The sequence below is a fragment of the Pezoporus wallicus genome, unplaced genomic scaffold (genome assembly GCF_028554395.1).
Source record: "Pezoporus wallicus isolate ANWC-B61680 ecotype Strahan unplaced genomic scaffold, APGP_CSIRO_Pwel_v1 contig_6944, whole genome shotgun sequence".
In the NCBI taxonomy this organism is placed as follows: Eukaryota; Metazoa; Chordata; class Aves; order Psittaciformes; family Psittacidae; genus Pezoporus; species Pezoporus wallicus.
In genome coordinates this window covers 891236-910859 of record NW_026636656.1, presented here as the reverse complement: position 1 = coordinate 910859, position 19624 = coordinate 891236, and the positions used below count along the sequence as shown (strand labels likewise).

The window sequence follows — 19624 nt, the reverse complement described above, 5'->3', positions numbered from 1 at the left end:
AAGCAGCCAACATCCTGACTTTTAAAAAGACCACACTGTTAAAGATCTTAAGTAAAAGAAGTTAAAAAAAAACCAAACAAAAACAATCAACAAACATGTAAAAATACTGTAAGAAAATAATTGCCCAGAAACAGTATAGTTAACTAGGAGGTACATTAAATGTTCTCGGATTTTTTACTATTATACTTACCTATAGGATTTCTGTCAAAGAACAAGACAGGAGCTCTCAAAATGGATTGAAACATTTTGTTGTGCAAGGTCTGACCAGAATTAACAAGAACTTGAAACACCAGAAGACTTCTTATTATGCCAAACAGTATTGTAGCCACCGTTAAACCTGAAATTAGAACAACGTGGACAGAGCATACATAAAGATGTGAATCTTTCACAAGGAAAAGAATTTAAAAAAAAAGTTAAAACCAAATTTTGACAACTTCTGTATATAGCAAGAATCCAAACTTAAGCCTAGGGGCTCAGACTGAACACAGAACATATATATCTTATATTTGACCCTAGCTTCAGTTACTATCATATCACTGATTGAAACAATTTCTCTTTCTCAGTTTGAAAGAATTGATACTTTACAGACATGCAGGAAATGCCTATTAGCCCATGAAATAAATCTGTTTTGAAACCTTCTGCATAAGAGCTCCGCTAAGAAATTCTTTTCACAGTGCTGTGTATAACTGTGGCTTGCAGAGGTCACTGTGAAGATTCAACACTTGCCAGCTGGTATTAACCAAGTAATATACACAAGGCTATTTAGAGACAACCTTGAGTTACTCTCACTCAGCCCAAACCACCCATGCCATTCTTCCCCTTGTAAACCACATCAGGTCATTTAAATTATGTGTATTTCTTTAACACAGTATAAGATGCATCCCTTATGCCATGTGAAATAGAGCCCTTCTAGGGAACTGGTCTGTACTCTTTCTTCTAGGCACATCTCCACTTATAAGACAAGGGTGCTACAGGGCAAAAGATGAAAACAAAGAATGATGAGATTGCTGCTGCCCTGTTTGCTGTGTGTAATCTCCAGTGTGGCTGCCCAAATTCCCAGTCGATGAAGGCGAACAGTGAAGGTGTCAACCTTACATTTGGCAGTGCTTCCAGGCTCCAGGTGATCTGCTCCAGAAACTAAGCATAGGCACCACAAGCCCAGATGCTCAGGCCTTGAGGATACTCTGAAGTTAGACCCTAACATTACCTATTCGAAGGACAGGTTAAAACTGGATGCAATTCAGGTACAGCTATAGTAGCAGTGGGAAAGAGTGAGGTTTTAAATTATATGATATGGTTAAGGCAATCACTTATTCCATTCTGCTCACTGCTGTATCCTCCCAGGATATAAGAAAAGGTATCAGTATTTCCTTTGTCTGCTTGCAGTTTATTGCCCGTAACTGCACAGTGCAGTTTTTAAGAAAAGAATGAGAGCTTGTCTGCCTTGTCTGGAATGCTATGTTCTGGGCCACACAGAAGAAAACAACTTTTCCAAGAGTAACTGCATGTACCCAACAGAAAAGCTGAGTCATATAAAAAAGGAGCAGAAGAGATACTAAGCAGGAGGCTGTGGCAGAGCTTCTACCTAACAGCAATCTGCTGGAGCAATAGGAGGAAGGGAGCATGCCCTGGGAAGCCCACATTTCTGTAACAACTTTGCTCAGGCTTGGAAGCAATTGGAAGCTGTTGGCATGACTGTCACCAAACAAATCACTTGAAAAGACCTAGGGGCTATGGAAAAGGAGGATGAATGAGACTCATTTTCAAGGTCCTTAATCCAGTCTGTTTCATGCTGAAGGTTTTTGTTTTCCCCATTTACAGGTTTACCACCTCATTATGAGAAAGACAAGAACTCTGCATGCGCACTCTATAGAAAAGGTGGAGAGTTGCTATGTCAGTTCTGGCCAACAAGGTTTCCCATTAACAGAAATTTTACTCTTTTAAATCTTTGTCTTTTAGAAATAACAAGGACTCCTAAGAAACTATAGAATGTTCTACAAGGAACTACAGAACCACAGAATGGTTCAGAAGGGATCTTGAAGATCATTTAGTTCCAACCTCTTTGCCATGGGCAGGGACACCTTCCACTAGACCAGGGCGCTCAAAGCCCCATCCAACCTGGCCTTGAACACTGCCAGGGATGGGGCAGGCACAACTTCCTTGGGCAGCCTGTGCCAGTGCCTCACCACCCTCACGGTAAGGAAATTCTTCCTAATATCTCATCTAACCATTGTGACATTTTTCTTTTTCCAAACACTGATAATCAGAAATAAAAATACTAAATTATTGTATACAGTTTCATAGGTTATAGAAACAAGTAAGTTAGATTGTGACATACTGCATATGAAATGTACTATCTTTACATAACTTTATCAACTTCACTTACAATTCTGTGTTGGCAAGTCAATGCTATCTGTTCAACTATTGCAAATATCTCACTAAGCCATCTGAACATTTCAATCTAAAGGTAACTTTTGCTGTTCTGATACCTAAAACACCGTTTGCCTTAAAGGATAAATCTTTCCATAAGGTGTTTCAGGTTATATGTCCAGAGAAAGCCAACTCTGCCACAATTAATCATACTGTGAAGTCCACTGTAACAGCTCATGAAATAAGACATTACACAGAAAAAATAAGAGCCAAGTTTATTTGGCTCCTTAGTTGTTGTTTCCCAGGCCAAGCACAATGTTTTCCGTCAAGCAATTAGATCGCATGGATTCCCCCCCAAAAAACCAAAACCAAACGAAAAATATCCTTTGCTTATCCTCTCACCCATGAGAGATGTTTCTGAATATATTCAATGCATAAACTTCTGGTATTCCACCTGTTTTCTCAGATCTGTTATTTACATCTCCATCAAGAAATTACCATGCCATACAAAACTGTACATCACCAGAAGTGCTGAACAGCAAAGTCTGACAGCATGTTTCTCTACACACAATCTTTTCTATGTCAATGTTTATTACATTTCAGAGCAGTATTTCAAGATGTCCGGATGCCTCCATGCAAGGATCAATGCCCTTTTCTGGATATTCAGAAGCATATGGCTACCTCATGAAATATATTGAAATGTTTTTTAACATCCTACTTTGCATACCCATTTGGATGCTTTTTAAAAACTGGTTCTTTTGCTATGGCATGTCAAAAGGAATGTAGCCATGCCAAGTTTTAGAACAGCACAGAATGAAGATCCATTTTTAGTCCCTCTTGCCCATCCATATAATGCCTGCAGAGTTAGCTCAAATGACCTGTTAGTATAGACAATAACCACAACCTTACAGTGACTGACTTTTTGAATGCTCAATTCGTAGTTTACTTCCCACAATCCAGACAGAGCAAATTAATAACAGTCTCCATTCAACCTATTTCTTCTGTTTGATTTTTCTCTTATTTATTCCAATCAATTTAGTCAGGAAGCAAGACTCAGGCTCCTGATCTGTTAAGGCATTACTCAGTTACTGCTAGAAATCACACTTGCCCACACTGCCGTTGCTTCGCACCTCTTGAAACTGTTATGATAGGTCAGATAATAAATAGTTCTTCAGACACACAAACATGCAGATAAGATTACCTGCATAAATTCCCAAATAAAAGTTAAGGTCTAGATGTTCAGTCTCATTTGCTCCATTATTTCCATTTGTTGTGACATTCAACTTTTCTTGATGATATGCCCTGTGGAAATGCATACAGAAGATAACAATCATCAAATCATATGATGCAAATATTCTTGTGGACATTAAACTGTTTCTAGATTCAACTCTGCTGAAATCTTGAGTTCAAAAGATCTCATGTACAGATGCTGTCATGCATCACACCATAAGCGGAAACAATCACAGGCTACACTTCAGCATGAAATTTAAGATTCCCCCCCCCGCCCCACCCCGTGCAAAATGAGTGAGGCTCATAAAAAGATCAAGCATACTCTGAAGTTTCCTAAAACAGGCTCCACACACACACACACACACACCCCCCCATCTATACAACATTGATTTTTATTAGACAAACAGCATTTGACTGACCAGTTCTTGTCATCAACTCACCAGTAAGAAAGCCACCAGTCCTGGAGCACATATGCCACCTTGAGTAAAAAAGCAAATACAAGAATCATTTTACAAAACAAAACAAAAAAATAAATTAGAAAATTAAATTTCCTTGCTATTCTTTTATGTTCTCTGGGAAAACATCACACATTCAGGAAAGCATGCCATCCAGTCTTTCAAGACCAGCAGCAATTTGCAAAGCACATTAGAAGGTGCAGTAGATCCCTCTACAAAGAAACAAGTTACCTTAAATTCCCTTGCGTGATAGCAAACTAAAGGAAGGCATTACACTTAAGCAAACAAAATACAGTAGCTCTTCCTAATGTATGTTAATTGCACATTAAAGAACTAATTTTTTTCAGTTCCTAAATTTACCACTAGAGATATTCCAAAATGCTTTTTGATTAACAAAGTTTCTGATGTTACCAGTCCAGAAATTTGTGTTTACAGGAGATAATTACCAGAAAGAAGGTTGAAGGAGGATGAGAGAAGAGAGGGAGGGGAAAACTCCTACTGCCACCTTCCTTCTGTGCTGAGAGGTGACTACAAACTTGTAACAGGGTCATTTATCTCAAAATACAACTCTGTTCACGTGAATTTAAAGTTCTGGGCGGTCTACTGCAGAGATTTGATCTTGCTCAGCTATCTTTCCAACAGACTCCAATCACAAACAAGCAAAAAGGAAGTAACGTGTCTAAATACACAGAATGTATTTTACAGCCAAGACCAATCATTTCCATGAAATTATTTTAAGCTTTCTCAGCAGGAAACAGAGAAAAAGACAATAAACTATCTTCTCAGAGCTTCCTCAGCTCACCACTTCTTTCAGTAAGTTTCAAAATCATTTTCCCTTTTAAAATTCTTTTACCTACCTGCTACAGTTTATATTATACACAGTACTTGCTTATCCTCTTCCTCATCCTTCTTATTCTGGTAAACAGCAACTCTCCTAGCCCTTCTCATAACCTGTACCTATTAGCAAATAAGCTTTTCTTCTAACACTTCTGTCAGACTCTGTCCTCCCATACCCAGCCTCTCTATCCTCAACTGGAAACACACTGAATTTTCAGGTTTATTAAACACTACTTTAGAAATCTTGTGATTTTATTCTCTCTCTGAAAAAATTAGACTGGCTTATAATTTCTGTGCCATGCTGCCAGTAAAATATTTTATTCAAATATTAAAACTGGTGAATTAACTACCAGCGCGAGACCTCTCAATGCTGTACCAAAACTCCATGCTGATACATACAATTTGATCAAATACACTACAAAACCATGGAAGAACACCATGCTCCCAAACATTTTAAATGAAACATCACAGTAACAAGAATACACTATGTTAAAAAGGGAAAAAAAAACAAACAAACCCAAAACAAACTCCAAATACATTTAATACTATTTGTGGCTCCTGACAACTTACCTGTGCCAAAATATTGAATACTATGAGTATAAAGATCACAAAGTAGTTTGCTCCTGCAGTAAAATATTTTCTGTAAATCTTAAAGGTTATTTTTCCCTCAGAGCGACTCTCCTCTGGCACTGCAGCAAGTGCATTTTCAGCCTGAAAAACAAAACAACCCAAACCACCTCAGAATAAAACCCATCAACCTCGCAGTTACAGACTCAGACTAAGCCACTTGGAACATCAGGGTTCAGAATTAGCAAACAATTAAATAAGGAGATAAAGTGATTATGCATTTATAAACTTTAAATATCGGAACTATAGCTTTGACAAAAAGAATTAGTCACAGTAATACTGAAAAATCTGCTCTGCAAAAGACACTGTGAGGATTTTATTTTGCCTTGCATCACAGAACATAACATGGCTTCATTTACAGCCAGAAATATTTACACCAACTGGCTGCTAAACCAGGCATTCATTTTCTTATGGTATTTCTATCTCTTCGCTACCTTCAGACATAACAGCACTGGAAGCTAAGGCCTTGATCTGGTAAAGATTCTGTTTTCAGAATGCAAGTGTGTGTAACCTTTCCTTTTCAGAAAAGTATTCAAATACTCTTCTTTAAGTGTGCACAAAAATCAATCAACGTATGCTCAGAATATACAAATTACCCATGAAGTTTTAATCAACCCCTTGCAAGTACCAACAATGCATCCATTAATAGGGAAAACAAGTAAAACGACAAATCATACTAAGCAAACAACAGATGGGGTTCACTGGAAGACACAAAAGGAAAAAATGAGACAGGCATAAAGAATGTAAAAGAATTATTCTAATTCAGAAATTTATTTTTTTTTCGTACATGTGATAGAAAAACTAGTGCCAATTCAGTGGACACATAACACTTGATTTCGTTGTCAGCAGGCTTAGCTGTACAACAGTGGTAGTATTTACACACCTGACTCATATGCGAAAGGAGAAATCCCACCTACTCACCCATGAAAGAAGAGAAGCCTATCTCAGTTACTTGTTTCTCCAGCCCCCACCCCCATCCAACAGCTCCAATGCTGCTAAGAAGTGTGTCACATCTCTGTGGATTTACTAGTGGAGTCACCACTGGGACATTAATAACGCCAGCTAAGTTTACTGCTTTTGGCATAAAAATATTTCTCAAAAAAGGTAACAGAAAGTCTGTTTTTTGTTGTTGTTTTTATTACATCTTATTGCATAAAGGTGTCAGGGGCACACAAGGATTACTTGTTCCATTTGTTCCATGGCTGCAACGCTAGCGCAAGCCCAGCAGGGTCACAGGGCTCCTGGGCTGTTTTATGTGAATGTAATAAGCACACCAGCAGAAAGCCACCTCTGGTACAGAAACTTTGTATCTGCTTTTGTACTGTGCAGCACAGGAGAAAACAAGGCACCGGCAATCCAAGCTGGCACCACACAAAGAGCTCTGTTTTCACCATCAGAAAGGCTGGGAGAGCAATGCTGGGGTGCCACAAGGTTACACCCTGAGAGCCAGCTCAAAATCACGTTTGTATGTTAATGCCAGCCATGCAAATGTAGGTTTTGCATAAAGCCACCACTTTCTAGAGCTCTGGATTTCATGGAAAGTGTTAATTTGAGTCCAGCACTGTGCAAACACACAGAAGCCATCCAATACGTGGTATTTTTGAAGCACCGCTTCTGGAGGACAGGATGAAGGAAGCACAACGTGGTGTCTTTGAATGACTGGCAGAGCTGATGCTGAATCTGAGCAATCTCACTGTGCTGGGTTTGAACAGAACAGTTCAGAGCTGTGAGATGCCTGCCCTCTGCAGCCCAGGTGACAGGGCTGCCAGCCACCCAGCGCTGGGGCAGATCCACCATGGGCAAGCTCTCACCTGCTAATGCAATCCAACAATACCTGAAACTCAAATGCAGCAGTGAAAGTCCTTACTGAAGCTTACGTTAAAAAACAGCCAAACAAGAATTGAGACACATCTATCCTTTGAGCACTCACAGGTTGTTGTTCCACTGCCCCATCTTTCTGTGAGTGAACAGAAGAATCCTGGGACCAGACAGAGGACTCCGAGAAGGTTCGGCTCCGGGCAGACTTCAGGTTGGGGGTTCCCGGAACCGACTGCTGTTCTACCTCTTCATCTTTTTTCAAAAGGGAAGCAAAGTCGATGCCAGATCTCAGGAACTCTGAATAGGTACCTTTCCCCACCATTTTACCCTACAATTAATATAAACTTTGATTATCTTCATTATATACTTTCCATAAAGGACAATTTTTCCTATCTAGCCTTGCTGCCTCGGGGGTTTTGCAGTTGCTGAGCACGCATCCTGCTTCAGTAACTGAGCTGAAGCCTCTACCTACCAGTTTTTCATTTAGAAGCACAGAAACAAGCTCTTCACCCTCTAAACCAGGCCTTTTCCGGCAACTAACCAGGCTAAGGAGCATGTAAACAGGATGACAGAAGTCCCAGCTACAGCCATGTCAGGATTACCTCCTTGGAGAAGCTGTAGGAGACAGCCATGCAGCTTTAGTACAAACTGTTGAGCCACATACATAACTATCAGTCTTTTTATATTAACCCAGGCTAGGGGGAAACAGCAACTTAATTTTCTGGTCCTCACAGATCTACAAGGAGCAACACAGGACATTTACACACTTCCTGCAGCTCTATCACAAACTCATTTCCAGAAAGTACTGTAACTTTTAAAGAGATTTTAATGGGTGGAAAAAGACTGCTGGTGTCCTTTTTTACAACACTGTGATGGACCAGAAGTAATTTCACACACTTCATTAACCAAACTTAAAAAAAAATGAAAAGAACCCCAGCTAAAGCTCTCGCATTCCCCCTCTACCTGTGAACATCTGGTACACCAAAGTTTGGAAGGAAACAGTTCTTGGCTCATTCTCAAAAGGTAGCTATGACCATTTCTCAGCCTTAATTTAAAAAAGGGACTGGCTGCAAAATCAACATAGTTCTTATTTCACTCAGAAGTTTTAAGAAACAAGAATAAAATCAAAGCATTAACATGGTTTCAAAATAAGTGATTCTCTCACAGTATATTATACATATGTAAGATGAAAATCTGTATATAAGATTACATTTATATATATGAGAATTCAGAAACATTTCTCAGGGATGGTATTCTAAGAAAAATCAACTTCTTAATAATTACAAATATTTAAGAACATTTATAATCATTAGTAGACAGAAAATATATTTACAAACTAAAAGCAAAACCCTTTAACCCTTATTCTTTTTCATTCTTAAAAAGAGTAGTTAGAAAGTATGTGAGATATAAAAGTATAGACACTGAAATCACTTACATCTTTTAGAATTAGAATCTGATTTGCAGCACGGAGGTATTGTAACTGGTGAGTAACTAACACAGAGATCTTTTGATGTAAGGCCTGACAAATACATCTGCAAAGAAATGGAAAAATTAATTAGAAATGAAGCTTCCTAAAACATTTAGACTATATCTGACTTCAATTATACAGTGTTTAAAATAAGAAAAAAAAATGCCCATGTATGTGAGATTTGTAAAAGTTACACTTAACAAACACATTCCTTATTTAACTTCGTAAGTTCCCAAGGCGGGAAAAAAAAAAAAATCATATGGTCTGGATGAAAGAGGAGGAAATACAGAAATTTCACTAAAATTGTCTTGAACTTCCTCCTAATAAATGTACATTTCATAAGCTGAATTGCAAAGAGGGTATTTAACAAAAATTAAACTAATAGAGAAAGCAGAGTAGCACACTGTGGGCAGTTATGGAAAAATACAGGAAATAGAAGTAACTTATTTGAGATGAGCTTTCAGAGCAACTCTAACAGTGAGCCACTGAGAATTCTGGAAGAGCATACAGTACTACTGATTTGAACAATATCCAGGTGTGTATTGAGGAAGAGGAGCAAAATCCTTCAGCCACCTCTGACCTTTTCCCATGGAATGAGGGCTTACCTCCCTTCTCAAGTACCTCACCTGCTTAGCCTAGAGGCTTCCCCAGATTTGGAGAGAGCAACGAAGAAGGGACTAGGCACACCAGAAACACTTGGCAAGCGCAGCTCAATCCAGTACAGTTTTAGCAGAAAAAAGACACCTGGTACCTTTTCAGCGGAGCTTTGAAAAGCTCCCAGAGCCAAAAAAAAATCCAAACCCAACCCAAAACCATAGCAGTGGAGCAATGGTTTACAAGTGCAAAGGTCTGCAAGCACACTCTTCAGGTACAACAGGGACAGCACAGACACAACTGACATCTACACCTATCAACATTGCCTTCAGCCCACAGAACCCTTCAAGAGGTTTGTCTCCCTCTCTCAACTACTCACTCTCTTAAGAAAACAAGGAAAAGTGATACTGTGTAGAACTGAACTGTCCAGTGGAAGCTTACACATTAGCATTTTCCATTTGGATCAGGAGAGCCTTTTTGAAGATCATCTCCCAGTCGTCTCAACTCACTCCGCCATTGCTCATACTGTTCAGTAGTACTGGGGCTCATGAGCTGGACTTCTAGACAAAACCAAGTGGTTCAGTAGCATTCCTAATTAGTATTCAGCCAACAAGGCATGAGGCCTGAAGGGCCAGGCTGCAGCCCGCTCAAAGCAGAATCTTCTGAACTGCACAGGGTCCTCTGCACCACGTTTTTCTCCACAGATCTGTCCTGTTGGCTTATTTTTGCTAACATGCTAACTCCCATTTGCTAACATGACACAGGAGGGTGGTGCTCACCACAATGGAAAAGCAAACACCCACTCCCAAATCGTCTCCCTTTTGGTGTTCTCAAAAAACACCAAAAGGAAAACCACAGCAATCCAATACCATAAATTCAATGCGGAAATGCAAATGTAAGTAGTAAGGGGAGCAAGGCAGAAAAAGAACATGATACTGACAGCAATAATATCATATTGTTTACTGGGTTTCATTCATTCACATACATCCAATTAACTCCACACACAGCTTTTAACATCTATTTTATCACTCCTACAAAGACTGTAGGAAATAGAGTACTATAAAGTGGTTAATACTAGTACTAGGCAGTATAATTACATGCAGAAAGTATATTATAGTGTTCCAAATAAACTGCATAGTAAAATGAAGTTAAAGGCAACACTCTTCGTGAGAAAGTTATATGCTGGCTATGCAGCATTCAAGAAGAAATGATAAAGACCACGATGTCATTCTCAGGTGGCCAACCAAGATAAAAATTAATCAAGGTACATGCAGCTGCATAACTATTTCAGCAGTTGCAACTATTCATACACCAAGCCCTTTGAGGGAATATTATTCTGGTGTGCTTACTGTCCACCTTAGCAGTCACTGGAACAAGCCACATGACAACTACAGCATCAGCTAAAGACACACAACAAAACAATCTTCAACAAAACCTACCCAGAGAACTGGACAAAGATCAGAGAGGCTACAGGAAAGGCCTAGCAGGAAAGCTGCCAGAACAGAATATATCAGGTATTCACTGTGAAGAGATCTATCTTTCCGTTACATAGTCCCAAAGCCTATATACCACTTTCATCACTGAATTTTCTGTGTGCCAGATGTCCTATAAGCTGTTAGACATACAAGCTAGCCACTAGAAAATCTGATGGCTGAAAACCTTTAAACCTCAATCCTGAATCACAGTGAGTCCACTGCACTTTAAGTGTGCATTTGGGGGGGGGGGGGGGGGGGGGGGGGGGATAGAAAAGAAAAAGAGTGGATTATCACAGCATCAGAGCAAACCACTCAGAACTGTGAGAGCTGTCAGCACAGCATCCTGCATGATCCTGATCTCAGGAGAGAAGGCAAAAATTACCTCCGTGGAAATTTATACTTCCACTGATACATCAGTTCACTCAAGTGAGACTTCTAAAAAAACAACACCTCTCGATTTCATGTTTATCTGGATAGAAAGAAGCTGGCTGAATAGCATGTTGATAACAGGGGAGTAGAAAAATTGTTGTCACAATTCAATGGCATGAGCAAAGGGAGGAAAAATTGCAACAAAGAGGGTATACTTAGATCTATTACCAAGTTAACTCACTGCTCAGACAGCTCAGTAGAAAATTTTGCCATTTAAAATACTGTATCATCATGAAGCATAGAAGTTGCAAAACTAGTAAAATACTAAGTAGATACTTAACGTCTGTTTCGAAACATTGAATTACTTGAGTTTTATGTTCAAAACCTTTTTAATTATTTCCTTTTTTAAAATATCCTCCCTCCCAGTTGACAACATCCACTCTGCAGTTTACAGTAAGAATTTAGTTTGTACAGTGTCTTGGCTGCCATAGAAGGTTGAAGCCAGACTTCAAAGAAAGGCTCAGCAAAACTGAATGTGATAAAAGGGCTGGCATAAAACCCGGAGAACTCAATGAATTCTACTAGAACCTGGTACTGTCTTAGAACCGAGACAGAAAAAAAAACACAAAATAAAACAGTCCAAAAGTACTTATATTTTTAACTGGTTCACTAAGGCTTAGGTTCATAATACATCTACTTTTAGAAATACTGCTCTGTGTAGCTGAAGAAAAGCAACCATCAATTCTAGCTGAAGCACCCAGTTGCAGGTGAAACACCATCTGACAGCGTCACCCTTCCTCAGGGATACAGAAAATGCAGGGAAAGCCTGCGTTGGCAGGCTACATACCTGGTCCAAGGGTTCCAACATCTGCTGGAGTATGCCCAGACTGCCACCACCTTTTTACTTGCTGTCTAAAGCCCCACAAAGTTCACCTCCTTTGTGCTTCCCTGTTACTCTCGAGAGGCATACTGTTAGACTGCCAGCACATTTAATGCATGACAACAAGACAAACTATTGCACAAATTGTAGTCGCCATTGCCACACTTATTAAATACACAAACGCATACATGAGTGTGCACACAGCCAGACAAGATCCAGACATAGAAGAACCGAAGGTTCTTCAGCCTCTTCAGTACAAGAAAAAGGGGAATGAAGGGACTATGAAAATTGCACCCTCTTCCCCAGGCTAGAAACAATTTAAACTCACAAGTGTTCTGGACAGATGTTGGATGGGGTTTTCTGCATGTTGCACTACTGCCCATTTAAAAAACCCCACTGCTCTTTAACAAACTTCTCTATAGTTAGAAAAAAATATCAATTAGCTTGAGCTTTGCTACTGCAGAGCATGCAGCAGAAGACACTTTCTCAGAAGGGGGCCTCCAACAACACAGTGCTCCTATGCAAAAGGCAGCACCTTGGCGCTTTCCTGCATACAGGAAAGCGCCATTCCTTCATTTGCTCTTCCTTCCCTATCAGGTTTTCTTTTATTTGAGACAAGTTGCTCTTTAATCTTTTTTATCTCCAAGAACCAGCTTTCTTTCACCTCCACAAAGTGTCTCCTCTTTAATGATTCTAATTTCTTCTTTGCCATTCTTTTTTCCTCTCCTTTTTGAGAGTTCACATCCCAGTTTAACTTTAGTTAACTTTATTTCAATAAAAGTAACCACTGAAATGAAATTAAAGCATACAGAAGTGCTCACAGCCATAAAGCCTTTACTATATTAATATACTTACTACATTTCTTTTCCTCTCCTCTCCCTTTAAAGTGGCTTAGGGAAAAGAATCCCTCGGTTTTGTACATTTTGAAGCTTACAAAAAGAAGTGTGATATGTTTGCTAGAGACAAAAAAACCTACTTCTACTATGCTGTTTCTATTTCTATGCTCGCTAGCCATTTAACTCCATCTCGTAAGAAGTCCCTGCCTCCTCTGGGCTAGCATACAGGACAACTGGTCCACAAAATCCATTACCCTGTCTCAGGTACCAGTCAGCAGTGGACACCTGGAAAAAGTATATACATAAACATACAGTGATGCTTCCTTTGATATACATTTCCAGCTTCCAGAGTCATAGAATCATAGAATCATTAGGGTTGGAAAGCACCTTAAGATCATCTAGTGCCCATCTATTAGGGACTTTCTGAGCCAGAGATCCTGGTGTTTTAAGTCGCTCTTTGTGAACTTTTCCCACAGGAATTTGCATACCTCCCTCTTGAGCCCATTTCTGGTTTAGTATTCATAATTCTGTTTTGCAACTGCACCCACACACCATTAAAGCACACAACTACACTGGGGTTCTACAAGTGGGTTTGGTTTTCAGTTTTTTTTTTTTTGCTTGATTTTGTAGTATTTAAAATAAAACAAACAAACAAACAAGACCCAAAAACAAAACAAAACAAAAAACACAAAAAAAAATCCACCAAAAAACCTCACACAACCTCAAAACATTTTGGTGAGATAAAACCTAAAACTTTAGGTTTTGGAAAACACGTAATGAGCAGTGATCACAATTATGCTTTTCACTTCCTGAAAAAAATCAGCAAAAATCAACAAAAACAACAAAAAAAAAAAACAAGCAAAAAAAAAACAACAGCAAAAAGCCCAAACCTCCCAACATTACTACAACAATTACTACAACCCTAAGCAACATTACTACAACATAGTAATTGCCTACAATACATACAACAAAGCTCATGGAATTTCAATTGTGTCATATAAATGTAAAGGTATGACTAATACGTATTTAAGAGCAACACCTGTAATACAAAAAAAGGAGATGTACAGGGCATGCAAGTTTGCCCAATACTTCTCATCAGGGCTGTAACCTCTGCAGTGGTATCAAGAGGCATAATGGGCATGGACCAGGTGGGAAACACAAAGTGGGAAGCCTTAGAGATACCCTTGATTTAGAGAGATCCTACCTCAAGGGGAACAGAGTGAAATCCTTAATTTTACACACCAACTCCTCTGTACACTTGTCATCAGAGGACAAAGTATGTCATAGATGCATGTAATACATCTATACCTTTAAACACAGCACCAGCAAGTAAATGCCAGAGTTACTTCTGCTTGGTTCCTTTGACACACTGATTGTGTTTGTAATCCCTCTACAGAAATGAGACATGCTAGCTTTTATCTGCTAGTTTTACAGGACTGATGAGCTCTGCTTTCTTTTAATCACCTACGCCACTGTAACAGTAGTTTTTCCTCAAAGTTCCAATATTAAAAAAGAGCAACATGATTTAGAGATGCAGCTTTACATTAGACGCCCTATCCCTGGAGGTATTCAAGGACAGGATTGATGGGGCTTTGAGCAACCTGGTCTAGTGGAAGGTGTCTCTGCTCATGGCAGGGGAGTTAGAACCAGATGATCTTTATAGTCCCTTCCAACCCAAACCATTGCATGATTCTATGATCTATAAGCATACCCTTCTTTGAGATACAAGACTGGAAGCATTCATGAACTCGTAAGAGTTCCAAAGAACAAATTACTTTAAACAAAGTAAATGTTCAGATCTGTGTTATCTAATGAAAAAGAAAAAAATAAAGAATTCTTTTACTCATTTTCCCTACTTCATTTTGCTCCTCCCCTCAAGCATTTCTGGGGCTTAGGTAAGAGTCCACTAAGGAACTCAGTATCTCTTAAGTCATTAACTTCTCATGATAGCATTTGCCACTCTCCTGTGCTGTTAGATCAATTCTCCCTCACATTTTTCGGCAATTATTTTGCTACAAAACCATGTCTGCTCCCTTTCCCTTCTTGCGGAAGAATGCTTGGTTACCTCAGATGGTAATACACTTTATGTTCCAGGACACCTGGTCAACTTGCCAGGTGACTCTCCAGTCAGCCTCAAGGGTTATCTCATGACCCATTCCCCAGGCACATGTCCTTTGAGTTCCTACAGGAAGCCACCGCCTTATTACTAAGGTGCTCCATCTGACAGACGCTAAAGTTCACTACTGTGCTGTGATAAATGCAGTGATTTCTTCTGCAGCTTTTATCTGGTTCCAGAGGCAAGAGTGAGAAAGAAAAGACAAGTGACCATACATTCAAAACAGCCTCCTGCTTAAAAAGAAGTATAAATTTGGAGAATTCTGTTTGACAGTAGGAATGAAACGCCTGTGCAGACCACTCCCAAGTGCCATCACAAATTTAGGTCTGATTCTAAAAGATTCCTGAACTGTCCTGCAACTCTCACAAGCACAGAGGAGGAACAGAAAGAAATCAGGCTGACCATCAGCTGAGACTGCCACACAGCTCCTGTCATCAGAGAAGATACAAGAACAGTAACTACAGAAGAGCATCGGACTCCACAGACTGACAGAATACAAATCTCACTCTTAAAAACACCATTTTTGAGCCAGTATCACTGATAACAGGACACAATTTAATTTCTATCCAAACGTTATGTGAAACCATATAATTAATAGACGTATGTTTACAAAGATGCACAGGGAGAGCAGGAAATTTCTTGGCCAGACACAGGAAAATCCACACCTACTTCTACTATGCTGTTTCTACTTCTTTGCTTGCTAACCAGGCACAACTAAAAGATTTTCTTAGAACATCACAGGCTACGCCAAGCTTCATCATACAAAGAAAAGTACTTCTGTATCTGTATGACTGTCCTGCCTTTCAAAATTAGAGGTCCCAAAATATCTTTCCTTAAAAGTTAATGAAAAGCTATTTTTATTATGTAAGTACATATGTGTATATATATGCATATTTCCATATACACACATAAATATATACAAAACCATAAAACTATAGTGGTGCCTCCCCACTGAGCAAAGGCTGTAGCATGCCTACTGTTAACTATCATGACAACTCACAAGAAAAGAGGCTAAAAATAACACAGAAATAGGGAATCTCCAGTTCATACCTTAGAAGACCCACAGAATTTGACCAGGAGAGAGGAAGTCATTGGAAAGCTGGCTTTATGTGCTTCATCATCCATGGTACAACTTGTCTATGTTATGAAGAAATTCTCACAAGACACAGCCCCTTAAAAGTATCATGGACTGCCTTCCTACTGAAGCTGTGCTCTCGCCTTCTCTCTCATTTGAAAAGTATTCATATATTGTAAAATATTTACTGCAGTAGCTGAACAGAATGGGGAGAAGCAACACATGTAATGAACCAGCCATCCACAGACCACAGCCTCAGAAAATTACTAGGAACATACCTGTCTTTGATGTAAACACACAGACGAGACACTTCTAAAAAAATTAAACATTAATTTAAAATAACAAGGGAAAGAAGAAAAAAAATAAAAAGAAAAGAGTGAACTGAACAACATCCACTTCAGATTCTCATTAAACAAACCCCCATTTCTTCCATCTTGTCCATTGTTTTATGCCTCATGGTTTGGACTCCTGGGGGTGGCTTGCATGAAGTGGTGTCTCGGACATTCCTCAGCAGCATGTTCTAAGAAATCATTCTTGCCCAAGTTCTCTCTCTTCTCAACACATCTAGCACTATTCAGGAAGCATTAAAGAACATGCCCTGCCCTGCTTTTCAAAGTAAGCTATTGAACATAACACTCTCTCTATTACTTCCAGCACCTTTTGTAGCCGCCACAAAGGACGCAGAACACAACAGGTTTGTAAAAAAGCCCTCCCTTAAGATCTTGAAGAGGGAGGCATTGCTCAGTTTCCCTTGCTACCCTACCCCATCTGTTTTCTCCATAAAATGCTTTTATCTGTTTTGCTCAAACTGATTTAAAGTTGGGGAGGAAAAGTAAACAAAAGTGAAAGAAGCCCAGCTAGTTTCAGAGTTTCAAATTCTTCAAGATAATCTCCTTATTCCTCTTCATCTCCACACATTTATCAGTGTCCTGGGTTCAGCAGAAGCAGTCATTTTTTTCTCCTTCTTGGTAGCTGGTGCAGCACTGTGGTTTTGACTTTCGGCCTGGGAACAGTGCTGATAGCACTGATGTTTTTAGTTACTGCTCAAATGTTTGGTCTGACCAAGGACTTTCTGAGCCTCATGCTCTGCCAGGGAGGAGAAGCCAGGAAGAAGCAGAGACAGGACACCTGACCCAAACTGACCAAAAAGGTATTCTATACCACAGCACGTCATGCCCAGGGTGTAACCAACAGTTACCTGGAAGGGCTAGGGCACTGTGGGGTTGGACTAGGCATTGGTTGGTGCTTGGTCGGGTGGGGTGGGCGAGTTATCGGTTGGTGGGTGGTGAGGTGTTATATTCTCTTCCCTTGTTATTTCTCTTATTATTATTGGTGGTAGCAGTAGTGGTTTGTGTTATACCTTAGTTACTAAACTGTTCCTATCTCAACCCGTGGGAGTTGTATTCTTCCGATTCTCCTCTCTGCCCCTCCAGGAGCAGGGAGAGGGCAAGAAGCGGGGGGAGTGAGTGAACAAGCTGTGTGGCTGGGTTTAAACCACGACAATCAGCAAAACATACACTGTGTTTGCAGAGCAATGATTTCTCTGCTCCTCTATGGTTCTGCACACACAAAAATCCAGACTTCCAGTTTCACAGGAGGATGTAGATCCTTCCAATGTCACAGCCCACATAAAACATAGAATAAATTGAGAAGGCAACCCTACCTCCTTTTCAAGGCACTACTGTACTTTCCTGTCTTCCTCTTTAAGGTGAAAAGACCTTAAGACTTAAGGGAGAGACAGGTTAACATCTCGGGTGAACTTTTAGAACTCAGGCACTGATACAGTCAAATATTGGAGTTGTAGAGCAATCTTGTGCAGAAACAGAAAAGCAGCAGCTAAAGCCTAAGACAGCTTCAACAGGCATTAAAGGAATTTGATAGAGTATGCGAACTACAGATGTAATATTAATAGTAATATAACATTCTTACTCCATACTGGCTGATGGAAACAAACAGTAGCTATTTGAATAAATCAATAAAATAAAACAAAATGTGGATGGGGTTTCAGAGGGATCTCTAAAGTTGAAATTGCAAACATCAGTAGGATGTACTATTTTCAAATTTAGATACTAAAAGCCTCCCTGCATGGGGTAAAACACAAATGCAATGCTAGTCACTGCAAATTCTACAATCATTTCTGCAAGACAAGTTTTTATGATTCTCTAGGGGTTGAGAGGACGGAACAACAGTAAAACCAAATTAATTCATGTATTTGGACTGTGGATTTCAAAGGATGTAAGCATGCTCAAGAAAATGCTCTCATTTCAGGTTTCAACCAAACCCCACTGAATTCAGTCAGTGGAAGTTTTTCCTTCTACTCCTAATAAATTCAAGATTATACCTTTTGATACCAAGAGCCGCAGGCTATGAAGAGCAAGGACAAAACACTGGCAGTGAATAACTGGATTATTCTCATACCCACTATGTGCCACAGATTAGGCAGTTTGAAAGAAGAGAAAGAGAAGAACAAATTCATTGAGAAGGGAACCTGACTTTTAATGAACACTACCCTATTTCTTCAGGAATGAAGGAAGGTCAGTATCTCTGTCTTTCATGTATAGCAAGTTTATACATTCTCTTTTCCTCTATTTCTGCTATCCACAGTCACTCTGCAGGCCACAGCTCCCTATTTCACCTACTTGAAAGAAATACCAACCACTCAAGAACCAAAATGAAAAATCGTTCAAGAATCTAAGATCATTCTATCTTTTTCTTTAGCCATGTGAATTAAGTGCTTGTTACAATGTAAATAAAGCTGCAAACTAATAAGTGATTTAAAATCCCACCCAATATTATTCTTCATACTGTACCAATACTCATACACCCCTATTCTCACGTATGAAAACTGACACTTTCCTCAAGAATATGTCATACATTCCCTTAAGAATAATTCTAATTGTATCTGCAAAACAGACCTTTACGGGACTTTTAAAATAAAGAAAAAATGGAAGACATAGAGGAAACAAAACTTATAGATCTTCCAAATACATAAAAGAGAGGAAAAATAAATGCAGAAAGTGAATGCATTAAGTTTTGTGAAGAGATCCATTTCCCCAGGAATGCTTTCTCAAGGTTTTCCATAAGGAATTAGAAGGTAACAGTTGTATTTTAAAATGAAGCAGTAACATACTTTTCAAACAAATGCCTTCCAACTTCAGCATCGACTGCACTCAGTGGATCATCCAAAAGATAGATGTCTGCATCCTGATACACAGCTCTAAAAGGTTTAAGGAAAAGTCAGTATCACGAAGTCTCACATTTGTTTACTTTAGTGACTAAAGTCTGACAATCTGTAAATTTTAGAAACAGCAGAAAGCAATAACCTGGCCAGATTTACACGGGCCTTCTGTCCCCCGCTCAGTGTAGCTCCACGATCTCCTATTACTGTTAGGTCCCCATTTGCTAATAATTCCAAGTCCTGTGGATGTGAAAGAACAGATAATTTTTTTCTTAATGATTTTAACCTCAAAGACT

At 39.4% G+C, this 19624-nt stretch overlaps 1 protein-coding gene across 7 annotated transcripts in view; it reads right to left on the bottom strand.

Annotated features, from left to right (window-relative positions):
- The window catches only part of ABCC4 (ATP binding cassette subfamily C member 4), a 152807-nt gene that overhangs the window by 95186 nt on the left and 37997 nt on the right, over nt 1-19624 (bottom strand). For 6 of the 7 annotated variants that reach the window (XR_008971182.1, XM_057401139.1, XM_057401140.1 and 3 more), the window contains 8 exons: nt 19474-19568; nt 19281-19367; nt 8773-8869; nt 7450-7665; nt 5463-5603; nt 4041-4078; nt 3572-3672; nt 191-337 (listed from right to left, as the gene is read on the bottom strand). Coding sequence is in view for 6 of the 7 variants with exons in the window: in XM_057401139.1 (XP_057257122.1) it covers nt 191-337; nt 3572-3672; nt 4041-4078; nt 5463-5603; nt 7450-7665; nt 8773-8869; nt 19281-19367; nt 19474-19568 (922 nt within the window). In the remaining variant the exon portion in view is untranslated. Of the gene's footprint in view, nt 1-190; nt 338-3571; nt 3673-4040; nt 4079-5462; nt 5604-7449; nt 7666-8768; nt 8870-19280; nt 19368-19473; nt 19569-19624 lie in introns of all 7 variants that reach the window. The other variant, XM_057401135.1, reaches the window with a different exon arrangement.